Genomic DNA, 13656 nt, shown 5'->3' with positions numbered 1-13656 from the left:
TACTGAAAGTGTGCTTATTTTCTTGTTTTGACTTTGTTCATCAGGTGTTTGCCACAACTGAGCCATATTCAAGCTAGTGGCCACAGTTTTCCTCCACCATTAATTTAGCAGGGAGGGCAAATTGGGGAAAAGCAGTGTTTTGCTAACTGATGACAAACATAGACTGAAAGTCTTGGGCTGGTTTTCTCTTGGGTCTCACTTGTAACCCCCCTCTCCCCTTCCCAGTGCTGACAGCTTCCTTTCTACCTTGCCTTTCCCTACACTTCTCTAACATTCCCTCCTATGGTTTTTTTTTTTTTTTCCATGTGCTTGGGTCCAGCACCACTCCTATACGGATCAACCATTCCCTTCAGCGTGACTATTACTCTGACCACCTTTAAACTCTTACTCTCATAACCCCAAACCTACTATCCCAGCTCTAGCTCCTTTTGGCACTGGTGTGAATGGGGGACATAAGGAAGTGGCAGGGCTCTGAGGGGTTCATATGCTGATCTGAGGCATATGTGGAGTGGCACTGGACAGTAGAGTCCTTGTCCCAGGTCTGGGCTGTAGAGTTCTTGTTGTTGTCCCAGATCTGAGATTGATGTGTGGAGAGGAGGTTCCATGCAGCTGTTTCCAGAATAAGGGGCTTAGAGAAGGGTGAAATAGCCCCCAACTTCAGCTGCATGCGAACACTGGAAACTCTCTTGTTCCACCGGAGCCAAGTCTCGTTGTATGTGTACATATTGTTCTTTTTAGAGTTGTTGTTTTGGACATGTACCAGCTGGAATTACCCTGGAAGGAGCAGGAAACTGAGGCAAAGGAACCCCTTGCCCAGAAGACCATAAATCTGGGCTATTGGCCTGACCCTGCATCCTGAGGAGGTGCAAAGACTTCCAAAACACTTGGAGTCAATGTGTAGACTTTTGGAGCACTTAGAATTGATTACTTTTTACTAGCAAGCAACTTTCTACCATAACTGTAGCAAAGCTGCCATTCCACTATATACAATCCTTATTTTTAATATCCAGGTTTGGAAGATGCAGAACTGATAGCGTCAGTAGGTCACTTACCTTCTCGGCATAGGAACTAGGAGAAAACATGGCCTTACACAGACCTGGCTGCCGAGGCTATTGCTAGCATTCATCTGTGTTGTGCCGAAATGGAAAATATTTTTGTGCTGAGCTAACTGAGGCATATCCTGATCCAGCCTCGTCACAATAGTAGATCACTGCATGCACTCATCAGAGTTTCTTTGCCTGTGGAAATTTTGATCTCAAACTAACCTTTGCCTTCCTCTATTGAAAAAAAATGTTCCTCTGTTCTTTTTTAATCAGTCGGAGCCTTTTTGGATAACCGTTTTCCTTGGATAACCTGAGGAATGAAGATAAGAGATCAAAAATGCTGGTCAAGTGTATTCTGTCTCTTCTGCATTACCTAGAGAGCCTCCTTCCCCTTTTTTTCCCAGTTTTATTCTTAGGTTCCTCTCTCCTCGTATCACGCAGCTTCACTTTTCCGCAATCAGGCCTTAAATAGCTGCATGAAACCTCTTCCCCACACATCAGTCTCAGATCTGGGACGAGGACTCTACATTTTTGCTTTCCTGCCTTAGATGAGCTAACAAAAAGGGACTTGCCTCATTTATTGCAAAAGGACAGCATGCTGCATAGCCTTTTTACACCTAAATAACCTGGTCAGAGGGGTCTTTTTTGCTGTGCTGCTCCTTGCTTTGCCAGTGTGCAGTAGTGGCAGCCACTCCCTCCATGCAGCCCACGTTTTGCATTCTTTCTGTCTTCCCTGTTGCCTTAAGGTGAGCTGTGCCAGGAAAACGCATCTTGTAAAGAGGATCGTAGAATTTAACCTTCAACAGCTTAATATTAGTAAATAGGCATGAATTTTGTCTGTTCTTTTGGAAACCTACAGTTTTTGGGGCTTTGCCTCACTGAAGCTATCATATCATATGTGGTGTAATAATCAGGGCCCTGTAGATAAAAACATATGTTGTATGGTTATAGGAGCTGCTGCAGAATGGTTCATTTGCAAATCTTCTGTGTAACTAAGGTTCAGAAACTTATTGTTCATATTTTTGACGTTGTTATACATGCTTTCCAGCTGTGGAAGGAAGGTGGGGATGGGAAGTAGGGGGGACCTTTCAAATCCTAGCTGAAAGGCAACCCACATCTGCAAGTGGTGTTCACTGTCTCTGACTCATCTCAATGACTGCTAACTCTGAAGCTTACTGATGACACTTTTTCAATGTCATTTTTAGATAACTGTTTTGCTGCTGTTCTCTGTAGCAGAAGTATCAGGCTAATGTGCACATCAGTCCTTTCTGGGTCCAGGTGCAGGTATCTAGGCTTGGCAGTGGAAAGCTGCTTATATTGCTGGGGAATTCAGGACCCCCAAATTGTCAAAATAAAAAATCCTCATCAATTCCTTGCTTTTCTGAGAAGGGGAAGAGAACGGTATGGTTATTAAAACTAAAAGCCTCCTTGGTTGTCTTCTGGAACTTGCCAAACAATTGCTGAACCCAACAGTAACAGAACCACTGCTGCAAAGCCTCTGCCCCCTTCTCCCCTGCACCAAGGTTACAGGTCTCCAATTTAACACCTAGTCTGCCATAGGTTTTGGCAGTGAAGAGACTGCATACATTTATTTGTATTCTCTCCCTTCTTTTTAGGTAGGATCCTTGCTTTTTCCTTTTAATTATCAAGTGATCAAGTGCTGATAAGTTATTCTGAACTTAGACGTTCATAATCCCTACAGCTATGTGTATTACAAGGATGTGGGTAGCAACAAAGCTTGCTGCATGCGGCACTCTTATTCCACGTTATATATTCTTGGTGATTTTTTTTTTTTTTAGATAATTGCATCTGGACTCAAAGTTTTGATGTTTGGATTCAAGCTTTTTTTTTAATTTTAATTTCCTGTTATGTCTCTCCTGCTCCTATTAAAAGGGATCTTGAAGCCAGAGCACAGAATGAGTTTTTCCGGGCCTTCTTCAGGCTGCCAAGGAAGGAGATGGTACATGAAGTTTTGGACTGTTCTCTGTGGACTCCATTTAGTCGCTGTCACACAGCAGGAAGGATGTGTGCATCAGACAGCTATATCTGCTTCACCAGCAAAGAAAGTGGCTGCTGTGATGTTCTTATCCCACTTAGAGAGGTAGAATTTAATTTTCTTTTTCCATTTTATATCTTGTGTGGTTTTCTGCTGATCCAGACCTCTACTATCAATTAAATGATTACCTTGCAAAAAAGTTTTGCTGTGTGCGTGTGTAAGGTATGAGAGGAGCAGCGTTACAAGGCTAGTTCTGGGCCTAGAAAATGAATTCCTGAAAGTGGAATTCAATAAGGCAACGCACTAATCAAGATGTAGGCTAGCCAGCTAATATAGCATGACACAATAATGAGGAATCTTGCAAAACAAGATAATCTGCTTGAGAAATGGTGTTGCCCCATCTTTTTTTATATGAATAAAAGCTCTTAATCCTCCCAGCCGCTTCATTAGGTAGAGGGGATGTTCCCAGCTGGAAGCATGAGTATTAAAAGTTTCAATATTGGGAATTTTGTAATTTTGTTAACAGTGTGCAGAGATTGGGGTCTGGTGTTGCTGGATGCTGGACACAGATATGGATGACAGTGACATGGTTCCCTCTGTTATTGACTCTGACTCTATGTATAAATGAATATAGGCACACTCCATGCATAATCTTCCCCACCAAGCCTATGACCCTTCCACAGTCATAGAACACGTGAGAACAGATATGTAGACTACCAACAGATCTGAGATCAGCATAGGTTGCAAGGGCATATTCATGGGGTGGAAATAAAGGGGGCAACAAGTACATGTCTGTTTGGCAGCGGAGGCATTAAGTGTTGCCCTACCTGAGAGAATGATATTGAAGAGACTTGGGATGGAGTTTCCAGTCTCTGCTTTATTGTAGGCTATCCAGTGCCTGTGGTATAGGATTCTTGCTACAGACCCTGTTTAGAAGCTACCTTTGTTTTTAAAAAATCTAGGTCACCAGTCACCCATATTTATAACATACTAACAGGATATTCAAGTCCTTTCGGTGACTTTATATTTCTTTACCTACAGATTTTCGTAACCAAAATCAATGTTTTTTTGATAGAACTGTATTCTGTTTTCATCAGAATCCCTGGCGCTTTCCACTTGCCACAAATGGACTAGCTTTTAATTAATAAGAGAATTTCAGGGTTTCTAATTAGTCTATCTCTTTTTAATAGCAAATTACACTGCTAGTTACCTATTTTTAATGTACTAGAGTGGCATATGACTTGGGTTTGTTTTGGTTTTTTTTTATATATTTCAACTCTGTGCTAATTCAGAAACATTACTGAATACAGCTAACTAATTTGTAATAAATTCTTTCTTATTGTTCTTCTGCAAACTCCTAGGATCTCTATTCTTTGAGCTTTTTTTGATCATTGTGTGTTTAGTTGTGATTTCTTAATAGATCTGACTTTGGGACTCAACCAATAATAGCACAACGCCCAAATGATATCCTGAGTCTAATGACTTCTCTTCCAGTGACGGTCTTTGAAAGTGTACAAGAAATGTAGATGATATATGGTATATAACTGAGGGTGGAAGCTTTTTATTTTGCTGAGTGTCCAACAGTTCTGTTTAATGGTGTAATTCTGTGCCATTGGGCTAAAATTCCTCATTTTTTTTAAGAATTTGCTTGTGCTGATTCCATTCTAATTCTCATTTTAATTTTTTTGTATTAAATATCACCCCCGAAAAAAGTTGATGGGGAAGGTTTGCAAAAAAGCTTTCTGATTTTGGATAATTTTGTTTTATGGGGGGGATAAGGAGTGTCTAGTCCAAGACACTTAAATAGGACTGAATTTAAGAGGGCAGATACCCAGGAGTTTTGTTAATTTGGATCCCTTTAAGTTTTTCAAGTGAGCTTTCAAAATCACTAGTGGCAGTAGCTAAGATTTTCCAGAGACCTTAGACTGAAGCAGGGAGGTGAAATAATTATTGATCTCTTTAATTTTATTTCAGAATTTTGCTTTGTAAGATGCGTCTCATCAAGAAAATGCAGTCTTGAGTAGTGGTAGAAATCCGTGCCATTTTGTACATTTCAACATGCAAACAGTGTATCAAGACATTGCTGTGAATGTGGGGATGACGGTAATGCATTTTACATTATGTTTCTGGAACAGGTGGTCAGCATCGAGAAGATGGAAGATACTAGCCTCCTCCCTAATCCAGTCATTATTAGTATAAGGAGCAAAATGGCCTTTCAGTTCATTGAACTGAAGGACAGGGACAGCTTGGTGGAGAACCTGCTTCAGAGACTAAAGCAAGTCAATGCCAGCAACCCAGTATATTACAACAGCCTGAAAAATAAGGACACGGTACTAAGCTTTTGTACTGCACACTGCTCATTGGTGATATTTGGCTATTTGTCTGTCATCCTGTATCCTTTCGTTCAAAATTTTAACTGGAGCAGAAAATTGGTCAGAAGCTTGTTAGCACCATTTACTAGTAATTTGTGTTTTAAAGTAACTATTTCTTTGTATCATATGGCTATTCCTCTGTGCTAAGTCAGATATGGTAGGTACTGAATACAGCTAACTATAATAAATTCTTTCTTATTGTTCTTCTACAAGCTGTCAGGATGCCTGTGCTTTGAGCATTTTTACAGATGCACAGAACAAATACAGATGAGCAAGCATGTCCTGAAAACATAGCTGTTTATATTTCAAAATGTTTTCTTGGGACAATCCACAAGAGGATCCAAGATGCTAGGAGTTACCTAAAAGAAGGTGGAGGGAGCAGGGCATTCTTGGTATTCTTAGGAATGTTGGGAGATTTCAGTATGCTCCTTTTTGAACGGCATACTGACTGGGGGTGTAGCTAAATGTACTGGAAGCTGAGAAACCCCATCCTTCAGATAACTTTGCCTGAAGTTTATTGCCCTGGGAAAAGTCTAGTGGTTGTGAATTCCAACTCCAGCATTTTCAGAAAACAGCATTTTGTGTTTTCTCTGTGCTCTCGTGCCTCTAGGAAGCATCTCCCACGTGTTTTCTCCTTTTCTTAGTAGCAGGAGATGTGGAAATGTTGCCACTGTCCTGCCTGTTGGGAGATCCCAGGCTTCTCCAGCTCGCCCTCTGTTTTTTCTCCCTTACTCATTCCTCTAGGTGACACTGTCTACAGCTTGCCTGTTTCCCAGTGTGCCCCTATCCTTGAAAAATCAACCTTCCTCTCAAATTTTAATTTTTTTCCTCTTCCTTCACCCTACAATTAGCTAAATAACTGTTTCCTCTACTCTGGAAACTTGGCAGTTATTTGGTCAACAGTTGGCCTGTCCCCAGCTAAATCTTGAATGGCTGCCAGGATTACCAGTTCCCATGGCAGTGTCCTGGGCACCCTTCCCACCCAGTTGCTGACATTCTCCAACCTTTCCCCTGGTAGTCCCAGAACGATCTGTATGTGTCTGTTGTGGAGTAGCTTGTTAAAACCTTTGAGTGTGCCAGCTAATGCTGTGCTATGAAAGAATCCAGTCTTAAAAGCTGCTGGCTAACTTGGCTATGAAACAAAATAGAGAAGAACTCTTCATTTGGTCTATCTTTTCCAAAAATCATGGCACTAGACTCCAGCTATTTGATTGTAAGTTCTCAACGAAATGGTGATGGTGACTGCAGTGGACTGTACTTACTGGCATGCCAAATTGTGGATTTAAGTACTTCAGTTCAGGAGCCCAAGTTTGAAAAATTGAGTCCAAGATTATAGCAGAGTTGTTCAGCTTTATTAGTTCCCGTTGGCTATTGTTTGCCTTGAACACTGTGAATACGGAGTGGTTTTTGTTATCCTTTTGAAATTTTTCTTCAATCCTGCATTGCAGACCTCTCCCACATTTCATTCAACGTCTATGTTCGGTAACTGTGAGTCTGACAGTACAGGAATAGTGGCTTCAAAAAACATGGATGGAAATGATGGTGGAAAGGATGGCAGTCACTTGCTAAATTCAGAGGAATTGAGGTCAAACGTGCCTCAGCCAGGAACTGAAGAGTTCAGGAAGGTATGTAAAAGTGGCATGTGGCTGTGATATAGGATTTTTGACCAGATCTTAAACAAAATACTTTAGTAAAAAATACTTTTGGTCTTAAAGTGTTTTTGTACGACATTGCACACGCTTTCCCCCCTCAATAAAACTGCTGCTGAATACAGTCGTGTGTATTATATGTGGGAAATATGATGAGAATAGCTTCTGCTGATTTACGGATGAAAGTAAAATCTGCACCCATCTTAACAGGGAGCAGAACACGAGCAGGCTCTGCTCCCTAGCTGCTGCTACTCAGTTACTCTAAAGAAAGATCCTTTTTTCTTCATTCTGCCTTTCAGAAACAAGGTGCATAGTATATTCAGGGGGTATGATGCACAAGAAACACGTGACAGCTGTGGCAACTGAAACAAAATCAAATAGTTTTTTTCCTTTTTTAATACAGTTACGTATACGGGTGTGTGTGTGTGTGTGTGTGTGAGCAAGCTTAAAATGTAAGCTCATATTTGTGTTGGGTCCCTCCCCTGGCTGGTTTTTCTTTGATAAATATATATTTATCAGCCCCCACCTTCTCCCCCAAAGTAGTGTCTCTGCATCATGACTTTTTCTTATTGAATGATTCCATGAAAAGAAAATAGGTGGTACCTTTTTAATTGCTTTTAAATCTTCATCAAGGAAAAACTTTTGATAGAGGATAGGGACCAGGCCATATGTTTGTATATATTAATTGGAGTAATGACACTTATTGGGGTTTGTTTTATTACTGCCTATCATCTATGATATTTTATTATAATTGTAATGGCAACCTTCATTACGACCTAATAGATTAAACAAAGATTTCAGAGTATTATGCCAGGCCCTAGCAATGGACCTTTTTTTAACAGAGCTCGTTTCATATCCCCTCCAAATTCCCAGTTGATTTGCAGAGCCTAAAAATGTCAGTGCTGCTTTTCTGCAGAAATAAGTTTTTAGCTTTCTTCTTTGTGATCACTGGGGTAATAAAATCATTGTTATAAGAGACTCCAAGGTTCATCTTGTCCAACCCCCTGCTTGAATGCAGGGATGCTCTTTCTAAACTGTCCCTATCAAATGCTTAACAACAAATCATTTCTGCTTCTGACAACCTCATCTTTTGGTACTGTAAGTTCCTAGAGGGCTTTTTTGCAGGCCTTGGTTCAGTCCATGACAGTGAGGGTTGCACTATTGTCCAGAGTACAGAGCTGCTGCATTCCACTTAGCTGTCTGATTGTTGAGTAGTCATTGTGACTTCTGGCCTCTTAATTAACACAAACTATGGCAGGGGTTCCCAAACTGTGTATGTAAGACATGTCTGGGGTGTACATGGGAGGAATTGTGTAATGGTAGATTTAATTTTCATTATAATAATTGGCATTTAAGGGGTTAAAATATCAAACGTATGCTGGTAGAGGCATGTGGGCAGCTGGTAAACCTGGAAGGGGCTACTCGGTAAGAAAAAGGTTTTGGGAACCCCTGAACTATGGAAGAAAATGTGGCACATAGTGCTTGTTTTTCTGCATTTTTCCAGCTGCAGAGGGGTCCTTGTAGAGCTGGGTTCTGGTCTATAGTGGGGCTCTGCTGGTCTGCTCTTGAGTGGTGGAACTGCAAAAGTTTTGACCCAAGGGCAAAATGGATCAAGATTTGTCCATTTGATGCAGACCTCCTATGCCTGTTTTCACAATCCATGACGCACAATTCACTAATGAAAGGGACAAATCTGAAGGATTTAATTTCTTTTATATACAAGGCCTTGAAAAACATGGGGTGTATTTTTTTTAAAACCTCTTTATTTTATTGCCAGTTCAAGGAGAGAGTAAAAGAGAGTCTGTGGAATGATCATTTTGCAGAATATGGCAGAACTGTGTGTATGTTTCGTACAGAGAAAATCAGAAAGCTTGTTGCCATGGGAATCCCCGAATCTTTACGAGGTGAACTCTGGCTCCTCTTTTCAGGTGAGACCTCTGTAGAAGTTGTTGGCAGTAGCTAGGATCCGCATCTGAACACCGCAAAACTTGCAGCTAGGCGTGAAACCTCCAGATAGTTTTTCAGCACAGGAGAAATGTCTTCAGATGTTTTGGTACATGATGTACTCTAGTTGAATGGGAGTGGTAGAGGGTTGCTCAGTTGCTACAGTGATACCTACCTGGCTGGACAAAATAAGGACACTTTTATTTGTGTGTTATAATTATTCAGTGATATACAGAAATATTTAAATAGCAGCACCTATTTCAGCAACTTAATTGGTATAAACTGCCTTCATGTCTTAATGATGGGGCAATTAGATTGCAGCATAAATATTGATTTAAGCTTAGCTCAACCTAATTTATTGCAAATTAAGTGGCATCTTGAAGTCACCCGTGCTGCAGCTTTTCAAGGAACATTGGCAGGAGCAGTAGAAACTGGATATAGGAAAGGCCAAGCTATATTGCTGACTGCTGTCTTTGGGCAGCATTATTCCGTATAATGTGATCTTGAGTTTGTCTGAAACCAAAGTACACATTAAACATTTTCAGTGCATGGCGTATGTGGATATGGTGTGTATATGGAAGGCCAGTAATGCTTTCACCTGGGGATGTTGTATAGTACAAACTCAATCCCAACCTGATTTTGTCTTCTGTTTAGTTTTTAATTTATACCTGTTTCTTTTCACGGGAACTGTTGAACTTCAGAAAATCATCTCCACTGTTTTATCTGAATTTAGGTTCAGGACTTCACTAATTGCATGTAGTGCCTAATATTAATTACAGACCTGGAAGTAAACAGCTTCTCCACACACTTTCTTTAGACTAATACTTCCCTTTAACAACATTGTACTTAAAAGCATCCTAATTTGCTTGACATTTCCTCTTACTGTGGTTCTCAGATGCTGTGACTGATCTTGCTTCACATCCTGGTTACTATGAAAATTTAGTAGAGGCCTCAATGGGCAAGTGTTGCATAGCAACAGAGGAGATCGAACGTGACCTGCATCGCTCACTGCCTGAGCACCCTACCTTCCAGAGTGAAACAGGGATAGCAGCTTTGAGGAGAGTCCTGACTGCTTATGCGCATAGGAACCCCAAAATAGGATACTGTCAGGTAAGCATTAGCACATGGTGACAGGTTTTCGTCTTTCTAGGGAGAGTCTCAACTTGCTTTTATCATTATTTCAGAGTATCATCATCTTAAAGTAATGCTTTTGGTGTAAATAATTTACTTTCCTACATATTTAAAATATTTTGCTTACATATTAAGTACCCTTTACTTTGAAAAATGCATGTATACAAATGGCACCATTTGACTGCACAGATGTGTGCCCCTGGCAGATTCAGAGTTTTGCTTCTACTATTGGTAGCACGTTGAGTACAAGTTTCTCATACAGTGCTTAGCAAGTGAGCAAAGCAATGTGTTCTGCAAAATTATGCTTTGTACAGGGGATCTGTGAAAGTATTTGATGAACTGAAATTCTTCTTTCCTCTTTCCAACTGGGTGGCGGAATATAGAGTACCAGTGCAGTAATTACCAGCTAGTTTGCTACAATAATTTCTCTGTCTTTGCTCCAGCTCCCTGAGTTTTGCCCGGGGAACAGAACAGTTCCCCCTTATTTATGTTCCATCTCTGCAAGCAGGAGAATTGTGGTTGGACGCAATCAAATGCCCAATTCGTGTCTTAACAAAGTAGAATTCTGTATTTTCCATAGCTGGGTTGTGTTGCTAGTATGAAAACAGTGTGTATGAACTTGCAAAGCCACCTGTGGCTTAACTCTCAATTAAATTGCTAAAAGTCTATTCACTTTATATTATCCTTTAAGCTTTTTTCATAAATTGTTACCTCTATATAGTTGAAGGCAGTAGGAAACCATCAGACATGGGGTGTAGTACATAAATTAATTTTGTTACGTTTAGAACACAGCCCCGATTTGAGGAGCTCTTGGAGAAAGTTTAGTTTTTGTAACTAATAAATTCCATGTTTTTTTTAATTTGACCTCATAAGTCTATGAATATTTTGACATCTGTCTTACTGCTGTATGCCAAAGAAGAGGAAGCCTTTTGGCTATTGGTTGCAGTGTGTGAGAGAATGCTGCCAGATTACTTCAACCACCGAGTGATCGGTAAGATTTTTGCTTCCATTCTTTCATAAAAATATGACACCAGGAATGGGTGGCTAAAATACTGGGTAGCATTGGCATGAAAAAGTGCTTGGTATTTTGCTTTTGTTTAGAACGGTCCAAAATGCCATGTGTGGATTGGTACCTGAGGACACCACTTACATATTGTGTGGAGGCCACTTTGCTCTGTTCCATATCAGTTTCAGAGCATGTGTTGTCAGAGATACTGGAAGACTTGCCCAAGACTTATTAGTCCACAGCCTGGCTGGTTAGGGAGGTGCTGTGCTTTTTGTCTGCTTTTAATTAGATCAGTGACAGATTTAACACAAGATAACTACTTGCTAATCTTAACAGTTTTAGTTTTTGCCAGTTTTGGACTCTCTATCCTAGCTGGTTGGGAGGATCTGTTTTAGTAACTATGTTTGCTTTATCTGAATGTTGAAAATGTATAGGCTTAGTAAAAATTACACTAGCGAGAGAACAGATATCAAACCCCTAGCTGTTTCTTAAATTTCAGAGTATTTTTCACATGGACATGCAATATTGGCAAATAAATATAAGTCTTCCAGTCTCCTATGCCCTGTACTGCATCTGGAGTGTGCCTAGCTGCCCTGCAGTATACGTAGGTTAAACTTCTAGAAATGCATATTTAAGTTGTGTGTGCAGAACATGTAGCCACATGCACATTGCAGAAATGTTAAAGAGATTATTTTACACAGTAATTTTAGGAGTGTGCTCCTGGGGGTGGAGGGAAAGCTCATTGTTTGCCATTTCTTGTCTTCCTCCACCTTTTTTGAAATGGAACATATATACTTCTGTGTTTTGATGTGTTGGAGAAGTTCTCTTTTTAAGCATAGTGTTAGTGTTTATTTGTCTGCTTTTGCATCATCATATTGCTGAACAGGCAGCAAGCTTAAGTTTAAAGCAGTGCTGCCATAGAAGTCTGCTAGTAAAATTAAACGGTGTTGCTTAGTGACACCACCAGTTGGCTGGTGGATTGGACATTGGTTATATCCTGTCAGTCAGTCAACTTTTTCCTCTTCTATAAGTAAAAGACTTCAGCTACTGTCTTGATGCTGTTTATGTCCAAATTCTTTCTCTACTCCAAACCTGTCTCCTTTCTCAAAATCTCAAATTGTGTTTTTGACATCTGATAGAAGTCCACCTTGCGTTGGTCTTTGCTGTAATACAATCTTGTGATTCTGACCTGGTGCAGCTCCTGACCCTATTCCTCTTATCTGGCTGTGCTGCCTTTTTTACGTCCAAGCAATGGTACGGTATGTCCCATACCGGGACATAACATACTCACCCAAATCCAAGCTGACCCTGAATTTACATAACCCTCTCTGTGTCTGTGCCAAGTTATCATTTCCTTCTTCTGATCACTTCTAGCAGCTCAGTGTGTCTCATTATATCTGAGCGCTAGCTCCCTTAAGCTTTAGTTTACATTGCCCAGCTGAAGCCACCTTTTTCCAAGTCACCAGGAGATCTTATTACTTGTCCTTCCTTTTTCTCTCTCTCCCTATTTCTTTTGTCTGTTTATGATCCTTGTGATAACTCATGACTGAGTTTAGAGGGTATCTTCTTCAGGGTAGGAACACCATCTATATTGGTCCTCCAGAAAATCTAAGGATATTTCTGAGCACTCAAATTATTACAATTTTGAATTCTTGTCTCAGTTGGTAGCATAACTTCTGTTCTGCCACCGCTGGCATGTCTCCTTGTAACAGTGCTCAGGAGGACAAATGCTGCACCCGATACTTCAGAATTTGCAAACAGTAACTGAACTGTTTGGTTTCCTGTCAGAAATGATGCATTTGGGCAGCAGACGTTCTGAGTGACATGTATCAGTGTATCATGGAAAGAGCAGAAAATAATTGGCAAAGCTAATGGATGTTTGTATAAAGTAAACATCTTTAAAGCAAGGGGCTTGTATTGCATGTCTCACTGCCATGAGTTATGCTATCTATGTGAAGCTGCACATCTTGGTACCTTGACTACATGGTCCCAAGGATGGGGCTAGGGAGAGCCCCAGTGCACAATATGACTGCTGTGCTGCACTCCAAAAGGATGTAATGTAGTTGCCCAATATGGTACATCAGTATATGTATTTGAGGTAGAAAGTGCTTGGTGCATGACCAGCTCCGTACTAATGGTGGTTACACTGCATCCTTTCAGAGCAGTGAGTGCATTATTTATTTAATTTATTTAAATGTACCTATTTTGCATGGAGCAGGTATGCCGTGTTGCATGGCAGTGCTCTCTCGCATGGTTCTTTGCCACTATAGGCACATCCATTAACTCCGGTGGGGCTTCTCAGCACTCTAACAGGCTGGGCCAGGGCCTGACTGTGCTCCTGCTTAAATGATTGCTTTTTACACTGAGAGGAAAACTTAACGTGGGGCATAATACAAGGTAGATGTTCTTAAAATCCCTGTCGTGGAGCACCTAAATCCATCCTTCAAGTGCATTTACACATTTTCCAGCCTAGTATGGAAACTCTGCTGCTCGTTTTGTTTTTAGATGATGAATA

At 40.6% G+C, this 13656-nt stretch overlaps 1 protein-coding gene across 2 annotated transcripts in view; it reads left to right on the top strand.

Moving 5' to 3' along the window:
* Positions 1 to 13656, top strand: part of TBC1D8 (TBC1 domain family member 8) — a 67192-nt gene that overhangs the window by 40730 nt on the left and 12806 nt on the right. For both annotated transcript variants that reach the window (XM_090020534.1, XM_090020543.1), the window contains exons 6-11: positions 2937 to 3144; positions 5175 to 5369; positions 6860 to 7036; positions 8838 to 8988; positions 9900 to 10114; positions 11009 to 11126. In XM_090020534.1, the coding sequence (XP_089876660.1) occupies positions 2937 to 3144; positions 5175 to 5369; positions 6860 to 7036; positions 8838 to 8988; positions 9900 to 10114; positions 11009 to 11126 (1064 nt within the window). The remainder of the gene's footprint in view (positions 1 to 2936; positions 3145 to 5174; positions 5370 to 6859; positions 7037 to 8837; positions 8989 to 9899; positions 10115 to 11008; positions 11127 to 13656) is intronic.

This window comes from Crocodylus siamensis, chromosome 1 (assembly GCF_052110815.1).
Source record: "Crocodylus siamensis isolate JL-2025a chromosome 1, ASM5211081v1, whole genome shotgun sequence".
Classification (NCBI taxonomy): Eukaryota; Metazoa; Chordata; order Crocodylia; family Crocodylidae; genus Crocodylus; species Crocodylus siamensis.
This window is presented reverse-complemented; position numbering and strand designations above follow the sequence as displayed.